Below are 25675 nucleotides of genomic sequence, written 5' to 3' on the forward strand. Positions count from 1 at the left end.
AGCTCAGGCAGATCAGTCACGCTACTTGAGTAACTTGCATTTGGATGTAAAGTGCTGACCTCCTCCTTGACTATCTCACTCCCTTTTCCTTTAGACAAAAAGACCTAGGAGAGTAGTGCTCACTAATTTGAGTTTTTCCAGAATTAATTAGCCCTCCCATGCAGGGAGACATAGTACACACACCCCTCACTTTTGGAAACTCTAGAGATAGCTTGAGGATTTCAAATCGAAATATCGCTCCCACCCCCATTTCCCCAAATTCTGTATTTCATGATAGTATTTTTCAGAACCTCTTTGAATTTTACTGGAGACTTTATATTGTAGCTTTTCCCTTTAGTGTTTATAGACAATCCTTTTCTTTCCTGGCAGATGTTTGAAAGATGAGATTGGTATTAATCTTCATATTAATTTTTAAATACATTTTTATCTTCCAAAGGATGCTGAGAAAAAGAGCCAACGCTCAATGTGCTAAGCGATAAGGAAGTAAATAGGACCCCTATCATAGCAGATAGTGCTGTGTCTCTGCAGTAGTTTTCCCACAGCTGAGATCAAATACACAACGAAAGCAGACACAGAGAGGTCTGATTTGTCTCACCGTTTCAGAGGCTACAGTGAGAGTAGGAGCCGAGGGGCGGCAGCTGGTCACATTGTACCTGGAGTCAGGAAGCAGAGAGCCCCAGAGCAATGCGGAATCAGTGCACAAGTCTGCTCGTGTCTGAATGCTGATATAAAGTCCGTGGTCGTTGTTTTCTTGCTTGTTTAATTAATTAATTACTTTTTGAGGCACCGTTTTACTTCGTAAGCCAGGTTTGTGTGGAACCCTAGTTTTGGCTGGCCTGGAACTGGAGAGTTTCATGCCTCAGCCTCCAGAGTACTTAATGGTATTACTATGTTCAGTTCATTCACTCATTCACGCACTAATTCACTCATTCATGCATGTATATATGTATACATTCACGAGACAGGGACTCTGTGTATCTCAGGCTTTCTTCCAACTCCAAATTCTCCTGCCTCAGCTTTTCTAGGAAGAACATACGGGCGAGCACCATAATGCTCAAGTTATATAGGTTGTTGTTAAAACTTGTATTTGAGAAAGAAAATAGTCTCTGCTTTACATATAATTTACTTGGAATCATTTTGCAAAAAAAGAAAAGTTAGGGGTGTGTACTGGACTCCCAGGTTAACAAGCAAGCGCAATTCCTCCAGCTAACGCCAAGGGGCACCCTTTCCTTCCCCTCCGTTTCTAGACCGCCTTTAGCTCTCCATCTGCACAAAGAGCCCGGCCTCCTCCCGGATGACATCACAAAGGGCCGGTTCTCCGCCCCTTCGGCGCCACCACGTGTGTCCCCGGGCTGAGTGGCCACCCGACTCAGTCCCTCGCCGGCCGGTCTGGGCAGCGGAGGAGGCGAGTGGTTGGTAGCGGCTGGAGGCTTCGCTATGGGAAGCCGTTCCTTCGCTGTGTCTCCGTCAGCCCTGCTCCCTGGTTCTCCGCAGCCCCTGTCGCTGGAGAGCACCGGGAGGCGCGGGTTCCAAGCGCGCCTGCTTCTCTCCGCCCGGGCGCCCGCGCCCCTGGGCAGGTGCTGAGCGCCTTCCCGAGCCTCCTCTGCCGCCTCCCTCTTCCGCCCGGCCGCCCGGCTACTGCAGTGCACATGGGCTGCTGGAGGTAGATGGGCTCCCCGCCTGGGAGGCGGCGGTGGATGCGGCGCTGGTCAGAAACAGCCACCGATTCCAGCTGCCGTGGGGCCGCGCGCTCCAGGCGCCCCTGCGAGCCCCGGGCTCGGCCATGGGGACCTCGGCAAGCAGCATCACCGCCCTCGCCTCTCGCAGCCGCATCGCCGGCCAAGTCGGAGCCACGATGGTCGCCGGCTCCCTTCTCTTGGTGAGCCATCGGAGGGAACCCTAGGGTGACGGTTGTGTTCGGGCGAACGTACGGGAGCGGGGCGGGTCCCCGGGCCCGGAGTGCTTGAGGCGCGCGGTGGGACCAGCTCCATTGGAAGGTTACAAGTCCGAGGGGGATTCCTAGTAGCTATTTTTTTTTTTTTTGAGGGATAGAGGGTGAGCTACGGCTGGGAACTGTTAGCATTGTTTTTAGCATTATTAGTGTTAGAATTATTTTTCTTGCAATCTGGCTGCTTGGAGGAGGCGCGAGAGGTGGCCGCCCTGGCGTCCTGCGCATTTCAGGGTTTTTACCCCCGACTCGGCCTACCTCGCACCCCAACACCTAGCCTCACCCCAGTATCATTCGCTGCCAGCTTCTCAGCATGGTACGAGGCCTGAGCAGTCCTGTCAGTTGCCTGCCGCCGGTTGTGGCCGCCGCTTTGTCGCTGCTGCAATGTCACGTCCGGATGCTACCGCAGTGGAGACAGCGGGACCGGTGCGCTCCGGACGCGAGCAACCGCTGCGTGCTTTCGAGCGCCGGTCGGGCATTCCGGAGTACTGAGCAGGCCGCCTCTTGCTCTAGCTTTCTTGCTTCTCTCCTCTGTCTTGGCTCGGTTGGGTCCTGATTTCTGCACGCCAAAGGAAGAAGAAGAAAAAAGGGACCCCGAGACCCATTCTCAGGCGCCTCCTAAGCACCGGCTGGGAGCCAACAGGCGCTCTGGCTCTCCAGTAGAGGGGGGGAGGGGAAAAGAACTACATAAAGGAGGATTAATTTTCTCCATCCTTATTTCTCCTTTTTTGTGTTTAGGCATGTCACCACCCAAGATGATGCGGGCTCCCTCAGCGCCCAAAGCTGGGGCGTGCCCTGAGCATAGTCCTCCATCACTTTATCTGAGTAAAGCCTGACATCATTTCTTATCCAAAACTTACCCAAGCCATCCCTTTATTCCGAGTATTGGGGCCAAGTGGGGAATTGGGTAGAAAATAATTTGAATTCAAACCCTTGAGCCGTCATAAACCAACCATGCCTTTTATCCCAGCAGGGAGGATGAAGGTTGTTAGCTAAAAAACCAAACAAAAACAAAAAGAGCCTGTTTTCATGGTTGGGCTGTGTAAGGGAAAGCAGGCCTCTTGTCTCCTTCCCCTAAAGGACTCAACTGCCTGGCCAGCCAAGATCTACTGCTTCCATCTCAAGGCATTGCAGTTGCTATGGCCTGAGAATTCACCCTACAGATACTCAGATCCACCCCCACCCCCCTGTCCTTCTCTCTGGTGTGTGTGTGTGTGTGTGTGTGTGTTTGTGTGTGTGTGTGTGTGTGTGTAGAGGGAGAGGGAGAGAGAGAGAGAGAGAGAGAGAGAGAGAGAGAGAGAGAGAGAGAGAGAGAGACTACAGAAAGTTTGTTGTTCTTAGCCTTTATAATGAGGCAAGTCTCAGTACCCCTTAGGAGACTCTTTTCTGTCTGTTTATAGTAACAGCAAAGTCCTAGTCTGTTCCCTTGAAACAAGCAGTCAGTGAGTTCTTGAGGCAATGAACTTGAACTGAGAGTCTTAAAGCAGAGTTCACGGGAACATTGATCCTACTGACTGGAAGAGATCTGGTCAGCACACGCTCTGGGCCCCATCTTCACACACTCATTCAATCTTAAGTGACTGCTCAGAGTGTAGTATTTCCTATTTTTTTTAACTTTTAGCTTGAAGTAGGTACTTGAAGCTCTCAATGTATAAAAATTCATGCTTTAGCTAACCCAGAAAGGGCCTAGCTTCTTTGATTAGCTTATCAAACTCAACTTACCCACAAATTGCACAACAGATTTGCAGTTGATGGCCGGACAATGTACGTTTGACAGTTAAAGGGAAATTTACGAAGGCATTTTGGAGGCGATCTCTTGATCTTCTGGTAACCATAGTAAACAGGCTTCGCTTGAGTTGATGGAGCAGAAGGGTGACCTGGTCCTCCTGAAGGGGTGGGTGTGCCCAGAACCATCTTCCATCTCACCCTGCACGCCCCGGCCACCAGGACAGGCTTTGTTAATGTGTACGGCAGTGGTCTGGTGACACTGTTCTCAGCAGTCCTGGCCACGTTCATGACTGACACCTGGTAGGACAGCTCACGTAAATATGGTGTGAGGGACCTGGAAGACTAACAGGGGTGTCAGGAGGTTGCTGCGCTCGTACGGTGTGGTCAGATGAAAGAAAATAATGCTGCCAGCGAGGCAGCACAAAATGTCTCCAGTTGCCCCCTCCCACTTTTTTCCCAGCAGTCTTTGTTACTGTTATTTTTGTGACACTTTTTTTTCTATTAGCATGACAGGCTTAAAGGGAGCTTACCATAGGCTCTGACATAGATACGTATTGTATGGTGTCTAATATGATGTATTTGTTTGGCTACTATATGAACATGTAGAGAGAGCAGCAGGGTATTTTATACACAGCGTCTCACCATGCCTGTCAAACAGGTGCTGCCTTCATTCTAGGGGTGAGGAAGTAGAGTCTCCACACACATGTGGTGTGAGCATTAAGAGCCCTGTTGCTGATGAGCTGAGGTGACCGGGTCAGGCTTGAGAACTACACACAAACTGAAAGACAGCATACATGTTCCCGGCTAAAGTTCTGTAAATGACACATTCAGATTCCTGGTAGTTTAGGGGCTGTCCTAGAAGGACTTGAGGGGCTCTTGTCTTTAGGGAGCTTGTTTTGACTATACAGATTGATCACAAGAGCCAGTCAAGGCAGAAAGGAGACTTCCTTGATAACGGCATTGGATAACCTGAAGCTTTGGAAGCTACTGCCATCCCTGTATTGAGAATTTCTGCACCAAGACGCAGGGAACACAGAGAAGACAGAATGGAAAGAGTCTAAGAGCCAGAGGAACGGAGGGAGGTCCCCTGGGGGATTGTGTTTCCTAGAAATGTTAGGGAAGCTTCACTCGTGAAGTCTCAGCAACATGGCTGCCTAAACGGGATCTGAACAGGGACAATCCCGAGAGACATGATAACATGGAAGGGGTAATCTCATGGGGTCCCAGCCCTAGACAAAGGATTAGAATTATGTGTAACTAAGAAATGTGTGTATGTATAACAAATATATACACACATATGCATGTGTATATTTATATATATTCTATGTAACAGCAATTGAAGACAAGGCCATGTATTTGAGAAAGAACAAATGGGAATGGTTGGAAGGAAGAAAGGAAAGGGAGCAAACTGTATTTAATAATTACATTTTAATTTAAAAATAAAAGAATTCCAGACACAGGGCCGTTTGCTAAGTACCTTGTCCAGCTCTCTGTCCGTCCGTCCTTTCTCTAGGCAGTTGGCATCTCACCATTTCCCATCACCTAAAGAAAAGAATTTATTCATTATTTTTTCTTTTTGGTGGTGGGAAATGGTGAGACACACAGTCAATCTGTCTCTTGCCTAGAGAGTACCAAGTGTCACTGCTGGCCACTGTTCTTCCTTCGCTTGTCATAACAAACGGCTAGTTGCCTAGGCAGGAGTGTGGGGCGGTCTGGTTGGGGCTCCAATCCTTAAGACTTGGTGAGAAGTTCAAGGGGGAACATTGAATCAGAGCTGGCACTATGCACAGGGGACTTTCTCCCTGCTATATACTTAAAGTGTACCGTCTTGGACTGTGGAGCTGGAAGGGAACCCAAGCTGTGACTGATCTAACACCCCACACAGCTTGGCTGAGGGAAAGACCAGCCTACCCTGAGGAAGTGATGGTGATGGTCGTCCTAGGCAGCAGAAGTGCTGTGGTGGAGTGGGAGGAGAACCTCGCCATAAAGCGAGTTTCTGTGACTTAGAAAATGCGTGGCTGTCAATAGAAGCGATGGAGTTTCACTCCGGGGGATCAGTGGGTGCGCATGCTAGACGCAGAGTGTTGCACAAATGCTGTGTTCGCATCTCTGAAACAGGGCAAGTAACTTCGCCATTAGAGTCAAAGCCAGAACAGGAAAATACTTCTGTTTTGGGAAATTTTTTAATCTTGGTATAATGTACCAGTCTTAGTAGGGAAATTGACTTATGGGAAATTGGGAATGAGGAAGAATAAACCACTCAGAACTTGTACTGGACCAAACAATTCCCAATTCCCGTGAGTTATCCCCATAACCAAACCAGTCAATAGGATCAGGTTTTCTCATCTGCACTAAAGGTATATGTCTGGCTCTCTCTCAGGTCTAGTCCCTAGCAGGCAGACAGACAGACAGACAGACAGACAGACTGACAGACCGACAGACAGACAGACAGAATCTCTAGCACAACTAAGCTAAATCTACAAAAAAAATATTTCTTCAAATAAGATATATCCTTAGAATGAAAAAAAAAAACCCTCTGTGACTACATGGGCACAAATTTGCCAACTACTTACTTTTACACACTTGGACAATGTCTACAAAGTTACATAGATAGAGCAAGCATAGTTATTGCCACCTTCTTTTGGGTATTTGCAGGCTGGTACCTTCTCCAGTACTCGGGAGTGGGTGCGGCTCCTCGGCTGGGTCTGGTGAGTTGTAGTTGTTGGAGGTTGGGGTTTGGAGACATCACACTTTGGCTTTGCTCTTGACTTCATCCTGAAGAGACGCAAAGCCTCCTGGGAAGCTTGGTAGAAAAGTCGCAAATTGGTTTTGTGCTTACTCAGCCAGTATGTAAACTGTAATTGACCTAAGTAAAGTTCATTATTATTATTTTTTTTTTTTTGGTGACTGGAAATGGTGAGATGCCTCGTCAGACTCTTAAGGGGCTGGGATGAATTGGGTGTTTCCCTTGCATAAACAGCTCTGCCTATTTTCCAGAAAGCACTCACACTCTGCTGGCCTTCTGTCCCCACACAGGCCTGGCAAGTGCGGTATTGCCAGGTCACCATCAGAAGCTTCTTGGCAAGCTCAGGGGCTGCTCCTCTGTGACACGAGAAGCCCAGATTATCTCAGAGCTATGGTGGGTGTCCAGGGGTCATTTGGAGTCGAATCCCCTCTGGCCACGAAATGGAGATATGTTTTGATGGTCAGGATGACAACTGAGCCATTTATAGGAGCAGCTTGGTCCCAGGTTTAACCTCTACCGAGTGTCCGCAGGAGGTTGACACTTGCTACTGCCTGAGCGACTGCTGAGCTTGTGTTCTTTAGGAGTTGGGGCGAGATCATGAATAAACACAGGCTTTCCCCAGTGTTTATATTTGTCAAATACCTCAAAATCAACAGGATCTTAAGTTGGCTTGAACGCTGCCACCTGGATGGGCAGTGGATGGGCACCTGGGGGAAGCTGGCCAAGGTCCAGATAGATGGGGAGGCCCTCTGCTTGAAGGAGGGAGGGACTGAGGATCACGCTGGTGACTGAAGGCAGGTGTGCAGTCATGGTCTGTGAGCAGTGCTGAACTTGTGTGTGTGTCCTGGTGTCAGTGCGCTGGCTTTGGAGATGAAGTGTCTGTGGTGCTGGGAGAGCTGTGCTCAGAAGGGTCCCAGGAACGTGTGGGATGCAGCAGGACCCGGGTAAGTTGGCAGAAGGCTGCACCATGTCCTTTCACCTCCTCTTCAGGATATCTGAAGACCATGCGGATCCTTCTCTGGACTAAAACAAATGACCAGAATGGAGATGCACACAACTATTTTATCTCATATCTATATAGCTTTCCATTTGTTCCTCTGCAACCAGAAGGATGTGGTGGCTTTGTTGTTTGGTACCATTTGCAAGTCTTCCTGTTTGGGGGAAAAGGAAGAGGAGCTTAATGCATTTGGAGGAGACGTGGAGGGTGTCCACGTGCCCTGGACTCGGCTGTGGATTCAGTAGGCTTCTGTACTTGCAGCCTTCAGAGGAGGCCTAAGCAAATGGCCGGCAACCATTCATATCGGGATGTGACTGGTCCTCGTTTACTGAGCATCTTTTAGAAAGCACCACAGCATCTGTATTCCAAGTCCCCAGGTCGCAGCCTTAGTCCCATTTTACAGATCCCAGAGTGAGGGTTGATAGGGTTTTCTCTTCTGCCCCTCATTAGTTCTGGAGAGTGGAATGGCATGCAGGTTAGCATAGTTTCACAGTTCTTTCTGCCATGTGGCGGGTAGGGGTTCACTTCAATGTACCATATGTTTGTTTCCTCTAAAGGGGATGATTTTAGCCAAGAGTCGAGCATGCTCTTTCTGTGTTCTGAGTTTCGTGATGGTGCCTGGATGGTTTGCCAAAACTCCCGGTGAGAGCCCGGCGTGAGGGGGTTGAGAGGGGAGGGTGTGGAGACATGGGCGAGTATTTTCCTATGGTGTGACTCCGACGGGCCGTGGTGCCATGGTGGCAATGGAAAGACACTGCTGCACACTGAAATGTTATAAATAGGGGATGGGCGCGCTGCTCTCCTGCAGCTTGGGTCATTTTGAAAAATATTTGCTTAGTGAGTAACAGTGTGGTGTGGGTTCTGCTTCACAGTGCAGCTGCTGCTCACTTACTCTAAGGACCTGAGGACCTGCTAGGGTCCTCTTGGCTGCCAGCCTAATGATGTGTATAGGACAAGCCTACAGCTTGTGCCAGCTCTGACTAGGATTTCTTCTCCGCGATGGGGATTTAACTCCATGATTTGACTGGCTGACGGATGCTGGGAACGTGGCATGGAGGTAGCCATGCCATGGAGGTTACCACAATTACTGGAGGAACCTTCATAAGCAAGCTGTTAAAAAAAAAAGCAGAGCTTCATACATGCATATAGCGTGTTTTGATCAAATCCCCATTCCCTTTCTTCAGAACGTCTCACACTTTAGAACCCTCCCCATCACTTTTCCCTCCCAATTTCCTGTTCACTTTTTCTAAACCTGCTGAGTTCATGTAGGACTACCTGTATACGCAGGAATGTGGGACCATCTATGGGAATGTGGACAGCCTGCCAGGAGCCCCATGCCTGAAGAAAATGGAGTCTCCCTCCCCAAGCAGCCATAAGTTGCCAATAGGTCCTCTGCTAGGGGTGAGCCTTTGTGGCTCCCTTCCCCGTCCATGCAAGTTTCCGGCTGGCTTGGTCTTGTTCAGGTCTTGTGCATGCTGTGCCAAGCCCTGTGAGTTGACGTGTGCAATAGATCTTACAATTATTCTCCTCCCTGCTTCTGTGAGACCCCTGAGCTCTGGGTGGGGGAGAGGTGTGGTATAGCAGTCCCATTCAGAGCTGAGCACGCAACAGTCCATGGACTAGCTGTATGTCTGCTCCATAGGGCATTGCTCGCCGCTGTCTACAGCACAGAGCGCTGTCTCTGACGAGGGTCGGGAGCTGTGCTAATTAAATGAGTTTTGAAATATATCTGTAGGCTGTAGGGCCTCAGTAGACCAGAGAAAGACAAAAGCTGAGAGGGAATTACTTGGTTGTTGGTCCTGAAAAAGAGGTTGGAATTCTGGTCTCCCAAGAACCTTTGTGACAAAACCACTGTCTAATTTCACTGTAGACATGGGTAGCTCTGCGCATCCAGGAGTAGGGAGGCAGGAGGATAAGAGTCAAGGAAGTTGACAGGGAAAGGTGACAGGTTTCCAGAACAGTCTAACCAGTGTGTCTGTACTGCTTCTGCCCCTCTTTTCTTTCCACAGTTGTTTGCTTTTCCCTTACGGATGTATGTTTGTGTCTTTCATCCGTCTATTCAAACTTAAGGACCGTCTATTAACTAACAGGTGTGATTAGACTGTGGCTATGTTATAGAATCGAGAGGCTGTCCGTGGTCTCTCTTGAGCTCGTAGAAAAGGTGACATTTCCTGGTAACCACCATAGAGCAGAAGGGGGAGGATTCCAGTGGGAGGGAACAGTATATGAAATAGCCAAGTGCCCGACAGACTGTGACCTCTGACCTCTTGTCACTATGGCTGGGGCTCTGTGAAAGGGGGCAGGGGGAGCTCGGTGGGAAGAGGCAGCAGGACTGCCCTGTGGGACACTTGATGGTGTGAAGGCGTCACTCAGGAGAGGGAGGGTAACAATATGGCTTGAAACACTTTGTAAAAAGACTTACATATTTGAGGTGCGTGCGTGCGTGTGTGTGCGTGTATGTGTGCATGTGTGTGATATGCATGTGTGTGAAGGTGGCCTCAGAGACCAGAAAAAGGCATTAGATCCCCAGGAGCTCAAGTTACTGGCAGCTCTGAGACACCAACATGGGTGCTGGGAACCAAATTTTTCTGCAAGAGCAGCAAATGCTCTTAACCATTGAGCATTGCTCCAGCCTGCAAGTAATGATGATGATGATGATGATAATGATGATGATAATAATAATAATGTCTTAACTAATTTTGGAGAATTTTATTCAGGATATTTCGGTTCTATTACCACTCTCTGAGCTCCTTCCAGATTCCTCTCCTACCTCCCTGCATTGAGTATAGTTTGTGTTGGTCAACTGTTCTTAGGCAACAGGCCACAAACAAAAACCAAAAAATAAGCTGTTTTTTCAAGTTGAGGGCCTTGTGCATAGCTAGTGCCCTACCACTGAGTTATACTCTCAGCTCACCCTGGAAGCCTGGTAGAGCAGGGATTGGAGAGGAGTTCTGAAAACAGGGTGGGGGGGCAGGTTTTTTCACAGGAGTACAGGATGGAGATATGGTCCTGGGGTATCGGCAGTGAAGATGACAGCAATAGAGATTCTGGAAAGTTTATTTGGTGATGAGATGGGAGGCGCAGGTGGTGTCAAAGACGGTGGACCGACCATGCCTAGGTTCCTGAATTGAACAGTCGGTGACGGGAAGGACAGGCTAGGGAGGGGAGAGGGAGACTGGAACCCAAGGCTTGGATGCTTATTAAGTAAGTTTGAGGTGCTTATGACGTACATCGGCTGAGGCCTTTATCTTGCCATTTAAAAATGACCAACTTTGCAGGTCTGAAAGTGTGTTGAGCCATCGCTGCTGTCGCCGGGTGCGCGGGTGCTTGGGCTGCCGTCATTCGTCCACAGCGCTCAGCGGCACAGACGTCGCTGTACGCACGGACGCTCTGCCCGCTTTTAGGTTTTTCTCCCCCGGGTGTGTTCCCCAAAGTGGTATTGCCAGGTCAGAGGAAACGAATGAGTGGTTTTATGGCGTTTGCTGAAGAATGCCAGATTGTTTTTAGGAAGACAATCAATTCAGAATGCCACCAGCCACCCGTAAATGTGCTTTCTAGCCCGTGAACCTGCCAGCGCTGGAGCTTCTCATCGCGAATTACTTATCTTCTTTTTAATTCAGATATTTTTTGGTGGTCTCGGTGACATTTTAGTCATTTAGGGGATCATAAACTTACTTGTGCTTGCCTTTTAATGGTGCGTGTCTCTCACTATTGAGTAGAGGTTATGTTAATCTTATTTTTATTTGTTCTATGTATCTTTCTGGTTATAAATTCATATTAACTATGCATGACATATTGTTTTACAGTCTTCATTTTTTTCTGATTACATTTATGTATCTCTCTCTCTGTCTCTCTGTATGGGGGGCATCCCCTTGCCACAGTGCCAAGGTGGAGGTCAGATACAACTTAAGGAGTCTGCGATTCGTGGGGATAGAAGTCCCATGCTGTCAGGTCCAGATAAACACCTTTGCTTACCGATCCATTTTACCAGCACCATATTCTGTTTTTAATATTCCTATAATAACATGAAAAATTAGGCTTGTGTTATTAACCCTTTTCCTTTCTGAGTCTAAGAATATTCGTTTGTTGTTTGTTTGTTTGTTTGTTTGTTTTTTGCCCAGTTTTGTTAGGAATTTATCCTTTGACAGGTAGTATAAAGGATCCTGATAACTTTGAATTTTAGAATTTTATCATCTGACTGTTGAGCATGTTGGTGTTTCTGGATGTTGGTGTCCTATTTGTGGTGAGAAGCCCCTCGGTGTGTTCTGAAGGCCTATCTGCACACCTTGTGTGTGTAGAGGATCTTGTGAGTAAACATGCAGGGGCGTGCGGGACACAACTGATTCACACTTCAGGCAGTTCTTCGGCAGAGTCTTGGAACCAGTCATAGGCTGGTCTATTAGTTGTGCCCTTCTGGGAGAAGGTACAAGAAGGAATAGTTTCTCAACTCTAAACCAAAGGATCAGTAAACTTTTTCTTTAAAGTACCGGGCAGAACTTCTACCTTATATCTGTAGAAGCTACTTAATTCCACGTGCATGTAGACATAGCATCCCCAGATAATGCCTCAAAGAATGAGCATGGCAGTGTTTCAATAAAACTTTATTTGTAGACACTGAAATTTGAATTTTACATACTTTTCACTGGCACTCTATATTCTTCTTTTCATTCCTCCTCACCTCGCAGATATTCTGAGTATAAAACCATTGTTCGCCTACGGACTGTACAAAAGCGGGAGGTGCTGGGGTCTAGTCTGTTTCTAGAGCAGGGCATCAACACTATGTGGGATCAGATTAGGGAAACTCGTTCTGGAAACCCTTTACTTAATCGTGCCATGAGCACCTAAAGTGAGATTATTAATTGCAGATCCTTTCTCTTCTTTTATGATATTTTTGTTATAAACAAAGATTTATTTCATTTTAATTAATTATCTAACTTACTTTAGATAAAGTCTTAGGTTATCTAGACTGACCCAAGGCTGACCTTAAACTGCCTCCTCTTTGAGTGCTGGGATTATAGGGCATGCTGGTCCTGGAACTTGAGGGTTTGCACACGCCAGGCAAGCTCTCTACTAGTTGAGGAACACCCCCAGAGCCTCAAGTATTTATTTGTTTGTTTTAGTATATTTTGAAAAGTAGCCTTTGTCTTTCTTGTCTTTATCTTGACATCTGCTTTAAAAACAAACTAATATAGTATGTTCTGTGTTCAGGGAAGTATGTTTCAGGATTATAGTCTTTTATTAAATGAAAAAAAAAACCAAATTTTTGGTTTTTGAGAAAGGACAACCCTGTGTAAATCAGCCTGAATAGGAACTCAGTGACTAGTCCCACCTGGCCTTGACCGTGTGGTCTTCCTGCAGATGCACCCTAGCTTCTGGATCGTAGGCATGTACCACCGCATACACAGACATGCAACTAGGTGGAAGTTTTTGTTTTGTTTGTTTGTTTTGCTGTAGATCTGCCTGACTTTGAATATTGCCAACCTGGTCCTGAACTATGTTCACCAAGCTGGCTTTGAACTCACTGTGTGCGTCAAGCTGGCCTTGAACTTACTGAGTACACCAAGTCAACCTTGAACTTACTAGGCACACCAAGCTGATCCGGAACAAGCTACCCCAGTAGATCAAGCTAGCTTTGAACCTGTGCCGTCCCTGGCGCCTTTGTACTCTGAGTGTTAGAACTACAGGTGTGTGCCACTCAGCTGGTGTTACTCCTTTTAAAAATCTAGAATTGGGGGGTTGGAACTGTTATCTGCACAGCACATAAATAACCTTGGATGTAGTTCCAAGCATGACAAATAATACACAAATTTTTAAATTAAGAGGAAAAAAAATCTCGATTTTTTTTATGTATCTCAAAAGTCACATATTTGAGATATAATTGAGCTGTTTTAAAAGACTGTCTAATCTCAAGGAAATAGACTTAAAGTATAGTAAAATAATAAATTGGTGGGGTGATAATTTCCCAAACTAATAATCATGTAGCAATTACCATGACAGACATGTTCTCTATGCTATTTTGTATGAACCATTAATTATCAAAACAGCCTTGAATGGCAGTTACTATCAATGTCTCCATTTCGCAAGTGAGGTGGGAGAGGCTCGGAAGTTGAACTCCTTTCCAAGGTCGCCCACAATAGAAGGACAGAAGAAACCCAAAATGATTTGCCTGTTTTCAGACCAGACACCAGACTCCCCATCTGAGACAAGCAGGATATCCTTAATTCACTTTTGACCCTGTTTACTCAGAGTTAGCATCCAACACCCAATTTGCTTGGAGATAGCATCTAATACTCTATGCGTTTGAAGGCTCAGTTCCATCCGACTGACCCCGACTTCAAACATCAATAGCCAAAGTCAGGTTGTCACCTGTGTTCCGGGTTGTCTGACTATAAATCGGAGCTCTCATAATCCTTTGGGGCTCAGCTGATTTGCAGGCATGGCCTCGCCTATCTCTGGGCAACCCTTTCTGCTCATCACTGGCTTGTATACACCGGAGATTCTAAAGGATCCTGAGGAAGGCACGCCTCGGGCGGCAAATAGGAAGTACTGCGTAGCTGCCAGGTCCACTCTGGATGCTTCTCCCTCCAGGTATTCGCACCTGTTCAGCTAGCTTCCTGCTCTCTGAACCTTGTCCTGAGGATTTTATGGAGGCGTCGTTATGAAGGCATGATTGGCTATGACATTAGCCTTTGGTGATCAACTTAACCTTCAGCCCCTCTGCCTGTGGGAGACTGGGGTGGGGCTGTTTTCTGGTCTTTCTGAGCTCCGTGGAGCACTCACAGCCTCCAGCCCGGCAGCTCCTTAGCATAGGGAAGATGCTAGTCACACTTGCTTTGGGGTTTCTTACTTCTGATGGGAGCTAACAAGAGAGACGAAATCTTTATTTCTTTTTATCATAGTATCATGCCTAGCTATTTCCCGGAAGAGCAGGGTCTACATGGTTCATTCTAGGTGTCAGTAGGTTTTCCTTATACTTGTAGCCTCAGTTGCTGTGTTGGCTGTAAAATGGGCTTTGCCTGTGTTTATGTGCTTTTCCACATATGCCCTGTCAGCATGAAGCGGCATCCTTCCATCGTCTCCTGCTATCTTCTATGTAATGCCACTCATTTGTGACTCAGTGGGCACCCTACTGACATTCCAGCGGGCAGAGGACAGAGAGATCGCTGCTGGGTTGCAGGGAGACAGTTCGCGGGTCCAGTGACAGAGTGCTGTATGCATGCATAGTCTCCTGCATTGCAGGTTCCCGAGCAAACAGCTCCTGGGTGGAATCTTCCTGGGTTTTTCCTCTCTCGTGTCCCCTGAGCTTGCCTTCTTCTGTTCCTCCAGTCAGCACATTCTGACTCTGGCCTTTCTATAGTCACCAGCTTTGAAAACAGTCCCTGCTTCTTGTGCTTTGGCAACAGTAGGCAACTTTCTCTCTCTCTCTCTCTCTCTCTCTCTCTCTCTCTCTCTCTCTCTCTCTCTCTCTCTCTCTCTCATCAGACAGGGCAGTAGGAAGTGAATGAGAGAGAGCCAAGCAAATTTATATAACACAATTGGAAGTACTCTGTCTGCGGTTTGTGGAACCTTTATCCTTGAACTGTTCCTTCTTCTTCCTTCTGTTGTCATTGCCGCCCCCATCTCCCACCTTCAAATCTGGGGAATTCTAGCCACGCAGTATATTGATATTAGAAACTAAAAATGATGCCCTGATAAAACAGTCAGCAGTTCTGAGGGTTGCCCATCTCTCCATGGCGGTTAGTTACCCTTTGTCATCTGGTAGCATATGTCACAGTCAGACTCCAGGGTAGCCTGATCATCTTATAGTCTCTATAGTAACTGAATTTCACATATATATATATATATATATATATATATATATATATATATATATATATATAACATACTAGCTCTATACAGCACTGAAAAAAATTCTACATCAAACTCTAGAGCAATTTTCCTGTTCATTCATAAGGAAAAGTGGGTTTGCCTAATTGTTAGATCATTATTAGAACTTAATAGGGAATGAAAGTGACTCAAGTCTGGGGCAGGCAGGACGGCTCAGTGGGTGAGATGCTGGTTGTACCAGTGTGAGGACCTGAGTTTCAATCCCTAGCAGTGCTGTGGAAGACTGGGTGTGACCTTGTGTGCACCTGTAACCTTAGCATTGTTGAGGCTGGAGACAGGAGGATTGTGGGGACTTGCGGGCTGCCAGGCTAGTTGAAATGCAAGCTCCAGGTTCAGTGAGGGATCCTGTCTCGAGGGAATAAGATGGAGAGCGATTTAACAAGACACTCTACCGTCCTCCTCCAACTTCCCATGGGCATGTGCGCCTGTGCACACATGCACACACACCACACACGCACACACAAACAGCAGCGTGAATGACACAAATCTGCTGTAACCTACAGAGATCTGAGGGTGCCATCACGGAAGGGAAATTGTTGAAGAACAGGTCGATATCAAGATCCTGATGTGTATTCTTAAACACCCAGGCGCTGCTTGTCAGTATTCAGGCCTTTCTCTGCCCTGTAAAATTCAGGTGACACGTCATAGGTGTGTCGTGGGCCACCAGGATGAGCAGCGAGGCCCCGGGAGACTTGGCAGTGTGTCGTGTAAACCAGCTACTGCTTTCCACTTGGCTTTTGTCTCTTTCTCCTTTCTCAGCTTTTAGTCATTCACTAAGCGCCGGTGACTTTTCGACCAAACCTGCAGTTTGGGACTGCATGCTGATAGTTACCTCATCTGTCTATTGTTGGTGAAGCGAGTTCCTCGTCGGGAAAATGGAATTTTCATAATGACTGCAGTTTAAACACAGAGAAAATCTAAGCTCCTTATACTACTGTTCATATTCTTAAGCACTAAACGTGATTTTTTTTCTTTTTTTAAACAAGTGGGGAGTATTTGAACCTTTTAGTAGATTAGCTTTGTATTTTCAGTGGCATGCAAAAACCAATTCTTTATAAGCCAATCGCGGTTCTGTTAAGACCTCAGAGTCTTTGGAGGTGAATGAACTCCTTGCTTTGATGATGAAGGGAACCAGGATGCTTTTCTTAGATATTCAGTTAATATTGTGGCACCGTTGTGGAGGGTTTGGGGTTTCTCACGCCAGCAACGTCGTCCATCTTAAACCACCCTCTAGTTTACTAATTCTAATTATTTGCGGTCTGCAAGTTTACCCTTCTAGTCAATGAGTCCTTGTCATATAGACCATGAGCTGGGTCCTGGAGGTTTCGGATAGTATCAGTGGGTCATAGCAACTCAGCCCTTCAATTCGCAAAGGAAACAGAGGCTCAGTGGTCCAACGAATGGGTGCTGAGTCTGTGCTATCCTGCATTGCAGGTCCCAGAGAAGACACACGAGTAGCTAAATGCGCAAGTAGAAAATGATAACGGCTACATAGGGAAAGGAAGAAAGAGAAGAGGGCTTTTCAGTGGAGGACGGAAGGCAAGGATAGCATCCGGGGAGAAGTCTTATCTCTCTGCATGATTTTGCTTGTCGTCGGATGTCGGGTGGGAAGTGAGTTTTAGGCTGGGGTGTGAAAGGATCAGACTGAGCGTGTGAAGTAGAGTGGGTGTAGAAAGAGGGAGAGAGAGAACTAGGTGCTCACTGGAAGCTCCCGTGAATGCCTAAGGGTTCCTGTGAGCTTCCGGTCTCTGTATTGTTTGGATTTCTTTGGATGCCCGTCCTGGGAGTTGGCAGACTTTGTCTGTAAAGGTCCAAATGGTAACAGTAGGTCACTGAGGTCTCTGGGCATGTCGTAGCCTTTCAGCTTTTCCACAGTAGCATGGAAGCAGCCATGAGTGCTAGCGACATCCGTGTCTGGATTCTAGGAAGCCTGTTCACAAGAACAACCAAGTGTTGGATTTCTTTTGCCCGCTCCTGGCTTGAAGGATGCTTTCCTTATTATGTCTCTGGTCTTCATTAGGTAGTTGAGCAAGTAAGGAAATGGGGTACATGTGGCAGTCCCTGGCCTCGAGCTGCTTATAACCATTATGGGAAGATAAGTATATACACTTTGGAGGCTGCCGGCCAGCGTTACAAGACACTATGTAATTAGGCACTAATACGAAGGACAGAAACAGGAAATGTGATGGGCCACTTGCTCATCTGCTTGGCATCTGGGTGCCTAGGAAGAGTTCTGAAGGCTACCTGAGGATGGCGGGACTCAGCAATATCACAACACACAGGGTATGGTTGACTGAATACTCGGCCAACCTGGTAATCTTATAAGTGAGCAAACCAAGATCCTGTTGACTTGGAGACAGGTTAGGTAAGACTATGCCTCCTGTTTTCTGTTTTCACAAGCTTTATGTTGTTCTTTTGACTCTAGCCTAATCCACCCGTGGGTGCATATATGTATATATACATATTTCGGTATATGTTTTTCGGTATGTATATGTTTTATATTGTCTAGGGATGAGAGAATGGAGTGAGGGCTTCAGCTTATTGGCTGCATTTTGGACCTCAAAAGACTGAGAGCTGTGGGGTTGTGTCGGCTGCATGGAATGAGGAGGAAAGAGAAGGTAAGCCAGGTGGGGCATGGGAAGAAGAGGAAACAGGAAGTATGCAAGATAGAAAACTATACACTGACCCATACGCAAGAAATCAGTCAACGTAGCGTTGGTGGGAAGAGCTTACCCAGTACTGTATTGGTTGTAGGTCTAGCCTTTGACAGATGAGCCAGCTCTCTAGCCTGTACTCATTCTGTGGAAGAGAGCTTAACTGTTAGAAGGAGGCAGTTTGCATGTTCATACAGGCAGATCTCAGTGATGTAGTAGCAGAAGTTAGTCAGAAAGAAATCTCAGACTTTGGGGGTAGTTGGCTTTTTTCTTTGCGCATATAAAACCAAACTCAAGCAAGAGAACTGAGAAGCTGACTCAGGGGTGTGTGTATTATGAGCAAATGCTTGGCGAAGGGTGTGGGAAGGTGGCCACCAGTGTCTACAGTGACTTTCCCTGGGGATGAGTTGATTTGCTTAGAGAATCTGTAGTTAAAATTGGTAGGCTTGTTACAGGGATGTTTATTCCGGGTGGTAAAAAGTTAATAGAGAACAGTATTGAGGTAATTAAAAATGCCAGGTTGGGTATGGATGGAGGGGGTGACTCCGATAGTGGGATTGGGCCATGTCCAAAATGGGGCTCAGGATCAAAGAATTTTAAAGCCAGAGGGGTCCTGGCTTAATGGCTTAATGTTAGGCATCAAGACTTAGTTGGGTGTCAGAAACACTCAGAGAGCTGAAAGGCAAGACAAATCAACCACAGCCAAATAAAATAAGTTCCTTACCATGCTAGAGCCTCACAGTGATCTCAGAGATAAGAGGGGGCAGTGGGAGGTATATTCAAAACTCATCCCAGGCAGTACTATTTTTTTTGTGTGAATACATGTGGACACACATGTGCCCGTGAGTGTGTACGTGGAGACCTGGGTTGATGTTGGGAAACATCCTTAATTGCTCTTCTACCCTATTCAATGGGGCAGGGGCTCCCAATCAAACCCAGAGCTCGCTGATATGGGTAGTCTCTAGCCGGTTTGTCTGGGGATCCCCTGACTACCTATGCTGGAGTTACAGGTAGACCGCTGCCCCTGCTCGCTCTGTGCATGGCCTCTAGTAATCTGAACTGTTTTTTCATGCTTGTGTGGTAAACGCTTTAACTACTGAGCCTTCTCCCTTCTCTTCCCAGACAATTTTAGTGTCGTATTTGAAGCCTGAAACTTTGGTAGACCTCGCTGATCTGTCTTATCCGTGTCTGTGCAAAGGGGGAAATCAAAGGTCGTGGTTGGAAGGACCCAGCCTCTATCACTTATCAAGGACTTTGTTTGAGTCCCCTATTCTAGTGGGGTGTTTTTTTTTCTAGTATTAACTTTCACTATCATCTTTTTGTATTGTGCAGGGAGGGGCTATCTTTACATATTGTCTTTTACTTGATCCATCTTATCTCTGCCCAGAGCTCCAGGTTAAAGGGAAAAGCTAGTGTGTGTGTGTGTGTGTGTGTGGTGTTTTGCACTCTATCTATCTATACTCTGTCCGTCTGTCTGTCTGTCTATCTATTTATTTTGACATGTTCTCAGGTAGCCCAAGCTAGTTTCAAACTTGCCATGTAGCCAAAGATAGCCTTGAACTTATGATCCTCCTACCTCAGGCTCTCAAGTAGTGGGTTTACAAGCATGTGCCATCATAAGGGGATATTATTTTGCTTTGGGACAAAGTCTCTTTATGCAGCCCAGACTGGTCTGGATCCTGGATTCTCTCCCCCAAGCCTCCCTAATGCCGGAATTACAGGCAAGTGCTTCCATACCTGACGGGAAAGTTCTGGTTGAGATGGGGACCTCTTGGTTGACTGAAAGCTCTTAGGAGAGTAACTCTTCTTTGGTGTCCTGTCTCTTCCTCCATTTGAGCCTCTGGGGGGAAATCCCCAGTTTTTTTGGCACAGTGGGATTAGCTGTTGCCTGGATTCAGAAGAGACTTTAGAGGCCCCTGTAGTCCTTGCTTTAGAAATAAGTTTACTTTAAAGGCCCCTCACTCAGAAGCCTGAGTAGGCTTTACAAAGCAGAGAGGCTTGTTTGAGACAGAAATGAGGGGCTTGGAGCCTACCTCCTGTTGCTCCTTGGCCAAGAGCAGCCCTGTGATCTCTGTCCAGCTCAGGCCTTGCTTCTGTCCCATTGGTTTCTTCCTTCCGCTTCACCAAACACAGTTAGTCCCCACTCTTCTTTATTCTGTTTGTAGGAGACAGAATTGTAGGAGGCAATTTATAAGTCAATATTATAGTCTCTTCAGAATTGATATACCAGACAGGCATTGTTGTGACTACCTAGAGTCTGAGGCATACGGATTGCAAGTTTCATATCAGCCTGGGCTGCATACTGACAGCTTATCTCAACAAAACAAGCAGGAAAAAAACAGCAAAAATAACTAGCCCCGCTCAGTGGCTCATACCTGTAATGCCAGCATCTGGGGAATCTGAGTCAGAATTGCCACAAGTTTGAGGCCAGCCTGGGTTATAAAGTAAGATCCTATCTCAAAATAAAGCATCTTCAAAATGAGCTAGTAGCTAACAATGCCCCTTTACCCACCAAGAAATTAAGAAATACAAATAGAGCAAGCGTGGTATAGAGTGTAGGGGCTGTGAGGTTAGGGGTGGGTTTTATACACTGAGGTGACCTCTGAAAAGTCAGACACCAGGGGACTAGTGCAGTACGTGCCAGTCCTCGTCTTAGACTCGGAGCTGGTGGGCAGTCAGCTATAAGCACACTGCGGGTGGCTCCGTGGATTAGAGCCCCTAGAGGGGGAGGCTGGTGTTGAGGCTCTGTTTCCTAGAGCTTCCTGCATTTCCCCAGGGCCCACACTTCTGAGTCTGGGATGTGGGCGGAGAGGCACTACACTAATCCTGTGCTTGGGCTCCACTGGGCAGATGGTTTTCTCCTCACAGTGAATCTGCTGGGCTCAGAAGAGGGTGTTCGGGCTCCTTGCGCAAATGGAAGGAGCAAGAAAAGGGAGCACCAAGCCAAAAGCTGAAAGGGAAGGCACAGTACTTCTCTTTTCTTTCTCAGCCTCCAAGATGAAATTAAGTTTCTCAACGAGGAAATCAACCACCACCCACTCCTGCCCGTCTCCCCTGCTCTTTCAGGCTTAGACTAAAGAAAAACTAAGCATCTAGAAGGCCAGAAATCAGCCATTGTCATGTAAAGCGGAGCACTTTGGAGCAGGGAAGAGACTCAAGAACTGCCCTGGCCTCACTAGAATATGGGTTGGGAAGGGATAGACTCAGATTAACCTTCAAGATACTAAGAAGACAGAAACTCTTGATGAGTGCGCAGAAGTTCTTGCTTTGTTCTTTTGGCTACCAGTGTAGATGTAAATCTAGAAGGAATTTGTACTGGAGTTGGTAGCTCAAGACAGCCGCCATTTTCTTATAAATGCCTGCATCTTACCGAGGATGGCAAAAACTGCTGGGCCTCTCCATTTTCAGTGCCCTGTATAGGCAAGCTGTTACTCTGGTCCTCAGTTCCTGCTCCTTACCACCATCTTCTCTCGGCATCTTAGGATTTGTGCTCCTGAAGCCTTTTTTTGAGATCGAGTCTCACTATGTTCCTCTGGTTGTCCTGGAACTCACTCAGTAGACCAGTCTGGCCTCGAACTCTGAGATCCTCTTGCCTCTGCCTCCCAAGTGCTGGGATTAAAGGCATGAGTCACCAACTACCACGCATACCAGCTCCCCCAATTTTTTACTCTGGAAGCTGGTGTAACTCTGGCTGCTGGGTGAAGCTTTTATTTTAAGCATGACAGGGCCACTGGCTTGTTCTTGCTGGACCTGGCTCACTGCATAGATCCCTCGGTGGATGCCTGCAGGAATGTGTATCTACCTATCACTTGTGGCCTTCAGAGACCGGACCAGATTTGCCTCTAGAAGCATCGGCTCTGTTGTTTAAGATACATACTAGGAATGCCAAAAGTATGCCTGTGTGTAAAAACAAGACAAAAAAAGTTCATCATCAGGCATGCAAGTGCTATAGAACTAACGACTTCCGCACGGGCCTCCCTGTTCCTGGTTTCAAGCCGATGTGGTACCAGCCAGACCCTGAAAAGGGCCAATGACAGTGTTGTTACGATCGCTGGTGCTTTGTTCCTCTGTTCCGATCTGATACCTCTCTTATTTCTTTCAGCTTGGATTCCTCAGCACCACCACAGCTCAGCCGGAACAAAAGACTCCGAGTCTCACGGGCACATACCGCCATGTTGACCGTACCACTGGCCAGGTGCTAACCTGTGACAAATGTCCGGCAGGAACATATGTCTCCGAGCACTGTACCAACATGAGCCTGCGAGTTTGCAGCAGTTGCCCTGCGGGGACCTTTACCAGGCACGAGAATGGCATAGAGAGATGCCATGACTGTAGTCAGCCATGCCCGTGGCCGATGATCGAGAGGTTACCTTGTGCTGCCTTGACTGACCGAGAATGCATTTGCCCACCTGGAATGTATCAATCTAATGGCACCTGCGCTCCCCATACAGTGTGCCCCGTGGGCTGGGGTGTGCGGAAGAAAGGGACAGAGAATGAGGATGTGCGGTGTAAGCAGTGTGCTCGGGGTACCTTCTCTGATGTGCCTTCCAGTGTGATGAAATGCAAAGCCCACACAGACTGTCTGGGTCAGAACCTGGTGGTGGTCAAGCCTGGGACCAAGGAGACAGACAACGTCTGTGGCACACGCCTGTCCTCCAGCACACCCCTACCTACCCCTGGCACAGCTACCTTTTCTCACCCTGAGCACATGGAACCCCATGAAGTCCCTTCCTCCACCTATGAGCCCCAAGGTAACTTAACCTCATGAATTACTTGCCGGAGGAAGGCTTTGAGCCCAGTAGAGTGAGCTGATAACCAAGGGTGTTCTCTCCTCTTTGCTAAATCTAAAATCAGCCCTTGGAGAAAGGGAGCCTTCATTTTTGTGGCTAATTAAATTTGGCTTCGTTGGACTTAATAGAAACATTTAACTCAGAAGGTTTCTATTAGGAGACAACAGATATCTAAAAACTAGGTTACATCAAATCAGCAAATAAGAACGGAGAGAAATAAGGACAGTGTTTGACTTTATGTAAAACACTTAACCCCTTCCGCTCTTGGCTTGCAACTTGCCAAGTGAGTGAGTGATTTTAAATGTTTAAGGTTTCTTTCAGATTAAAAAGTTAAGCAACATGGAGTTAATCCTAGGTAGACAATGCCAGAAGGAGAAACAGCGAGGGGAAGCTCGTCCTAATGTCTGGAAGGAAGGAGGACTGTTGTCCACGGTAGGACAAAACCATAGGAAAGGAAGTTAGAAACTTCAGAAAACAAGCAAGATTAAACCCACTTATAGATCACCAGCTCTCACAGCTGGAAAAGAACAACTTAGTGTTTTTTCCAGTGGTCTTGACTTCTTGTCCTTTGTCCCTGGTCGCCTAGCATCCCAGTCGGCCTCAGGCAGAAGTTCACATTTTGCCATATCCTCTCTCATGGCCTTTAGTTTCCGTGCCGTGAGTGCCGATGTAAATCATGCCCCCAGCACACCGTTAAGGGGAACGGTGTCTGCTCTCCATTGATAACCACAGGGAATGCTTTCTCCCGCCCACCATTCTGCCATGAAGAAATGGGTGTAATGAGCTTCAGGGGCCAGGTTTGGTTCCCAGAGACTTTCAGCTCCCCTTCCTCACACTCTTTCATGAAAGCTAATGTGGAAACTTCTTAGAAAGAAGTCCCCAGAGCCAACCCCAGCCCTGTGTAACCTCTGGGTTCCAGCTGCTGGAGAGCCCAGCCTTCCTTTATGTATTGACCTGTTGGGCAGGGTTGGAGCTGAGCCTGAGCTCTTGTCTTTATCTTAGTGACAGGCTCTGTTTCACCTCTGAGTCACGACGTAAACCTATAGGTGATGGAGGAGGAGAATGCGCAAGGGAATTTAGCTGGAGCGAGTTCTCTGCGCAGTTGGATCAGTGGAGGGTTGACCGGTGGCAGGTGCCCACTTGTCCACAGAGTACCTAAAGTCTAGGAGAAACTATCCGGAGCTCACCCATTGGCTCCCCGAGGATGCCCATGTTCTGAGTGCCAGAACCTGAGTTTCGCTATTCAGATTTTTATCTTTTATATAAAGTTGCCATTAGGACCTTTACGAAAATATGCAAGATAATATTTGATCTTAAGATCCAGCAGTCACCTCTTCTTTGACTGTCTGACGTGGCCAGGGACAGGAGAGAATGTGTAGATGCCCAAATATGGAAAAGCTGTTCCCCCCTCCTTACTCTTTCTTCTAGGCGTGAACTCAACAGAACCCAACTCTACTGCCTCTGTTAGACCAAAGGTACCAAGTGGCATCCAGGAAGGGACAGTTCCCGACAACTCAAGTTCAACCAGTGCGAAGGAAGGCACGAACAAGACCCTCCCAAGCCCACCCCAAGTTACTCACCAGCAAGGCCCCCACCACAGACACATCCTGAAGCTGCTACCGACATCCATGGAGGCCACTGGGGAGAAGTCCAGCACGGCCATCAAGGCCCCCAAGCGGGGCCATCCCCGGCAGAACCTGCACAAGCATTTCGACATCAACGAACATTTGCCTTGGATGATTGTGCTCTTCCTTCTGCTGGTGCTCGTGCTGATCGTGGTGTGCAGCATCCGCAAGAGTTCCAGGACTCTCAAAAAGGGGCCCCGGCAGGATCCTAGTGCCATCGTGGAAAAGGCGGGGCTGAAGAAGTCCTTGACTCCGACCCAGAACCGTGAGAAGTGGATCTACTACTGCAATGGCCACGGTGAGCCTCTCCCGTTCCCCTGGTGTCTGTAGAGCTCTCAGCCTCCCTCCTGTTTCCTAGAGGAATGGGAAGGTCATAGTTTGTGGAGTCCCCTTCCTTCCTTCACCAAGTGCTTCTTGATCTAGTGTGTTCCAGCAAATGATTCTGACCATCTATTCGGAAATAATACCTTCAGAGGGAACCATCTCTTTCCACCACCCCACCCCCACCCTAACCCCCCACCAGGCACTTTTGAAACCGGAGAACGTTTCGGACTCAGAGACCTGCGAGTCACTTTCAGGGACTTCTTGGTTAACTTGTCTCGTTTCGCAAATATAGGAATGTAATTCAGAGAGGTTTTGCTCGAACAAGAGTCTAGTTGTTTGTTGAGGACTGGTTGGCACGAGACTGCACGTCTCTTACTGCCGGAGCCCTTCCTCTTTTTGGTTTTGAAAAGTTCAGAAAAACATGTTATGTGTGTATGGTCATGCTGTGTATACGCGTGTACACACGCACATGTTATGGCACGCGTGAGGAGGTCAGAGGACAGCTTTTGGGAGTCGGTTCTCTCCTACTGTGGACTCCAAGGGTCAAATTCAGGCTTGTGTAGTAAAAGCTTTTAACCCACAAAGCCATATTGCCAGCCCACACTTCCCTTTTCTATGCCTCAGGCTAAGGAAAATAATAAAAGAAGTCCAAAACTAAATTGATGTAAGCTAGCTGGGCTGTAAGATTTAGATGTGAACTTTGCTTTTCACTTTATATCTTTATATGTACACATTTCTTTACACACACACACACACACACACACACACGCACGCACGCACGCACGCACGCACGCATGCACACCCCTCCTACCTAAATGTTTAGACTCTCACTCAATCCAGGGTGCAGGAGGATTTTTTTTAGATGATAGACGCCCACAACATAAGAGGTTCCTCTTGGTCTAAGGCCGTGTCCTACATCTCTCCCTTACTAGTCAGTGTGTGTGGATAGACGCCGGAATATTTTGCTCTTTTCTCT

The 25675-nt window shown here is 47.3% G+C and overlaps 1 protein-coding gene across 1 annotated transcript in view; it reads left to right on the forward strand.

The window, feature by feature from the left end:
* The first annotated feature begins 1366 nt into the window (after positions 1–1366).
* The window catches only part of Tnfrsf21 (TNF receptor superfamily member 21), a 65820-nt gene continuing 41511 nt past the window's right edge, over positions 1367–25675 (forward strand). Inside the window, exons 1-3 of the mRNA XM_075980662.1 lie at positions 1367–1879; positions 22063–22711; positions 24179–24673. Of these exons, the coding sequence (XP_075836777.1) occupies positions 1784–1879; positions 22063–22711; positions 24179–24673 (1240 nt within the window). The 5' untranslated portion in view covers positions 1367–1783. The remainder of the gene's footprint in view (positions 1880–22062; positions 22712–24178; positions 24674–25675) is intronic.

Source organism: Microtus pennsylvanicus, chromosome 7 (genome assembly GCF_037038515.1).
Source record: "Microtus pennsylvanicus isolate mMicPen1 chromosome 7, mMicPen1.hap1, whole genome shotgun sequence".
Lineage (NCBI taxonomy): Eukaryota > Metazoa > Chordata > Mammalia > Rodentia > Cricetidae > Microtus > Microtus pennsylvanicus.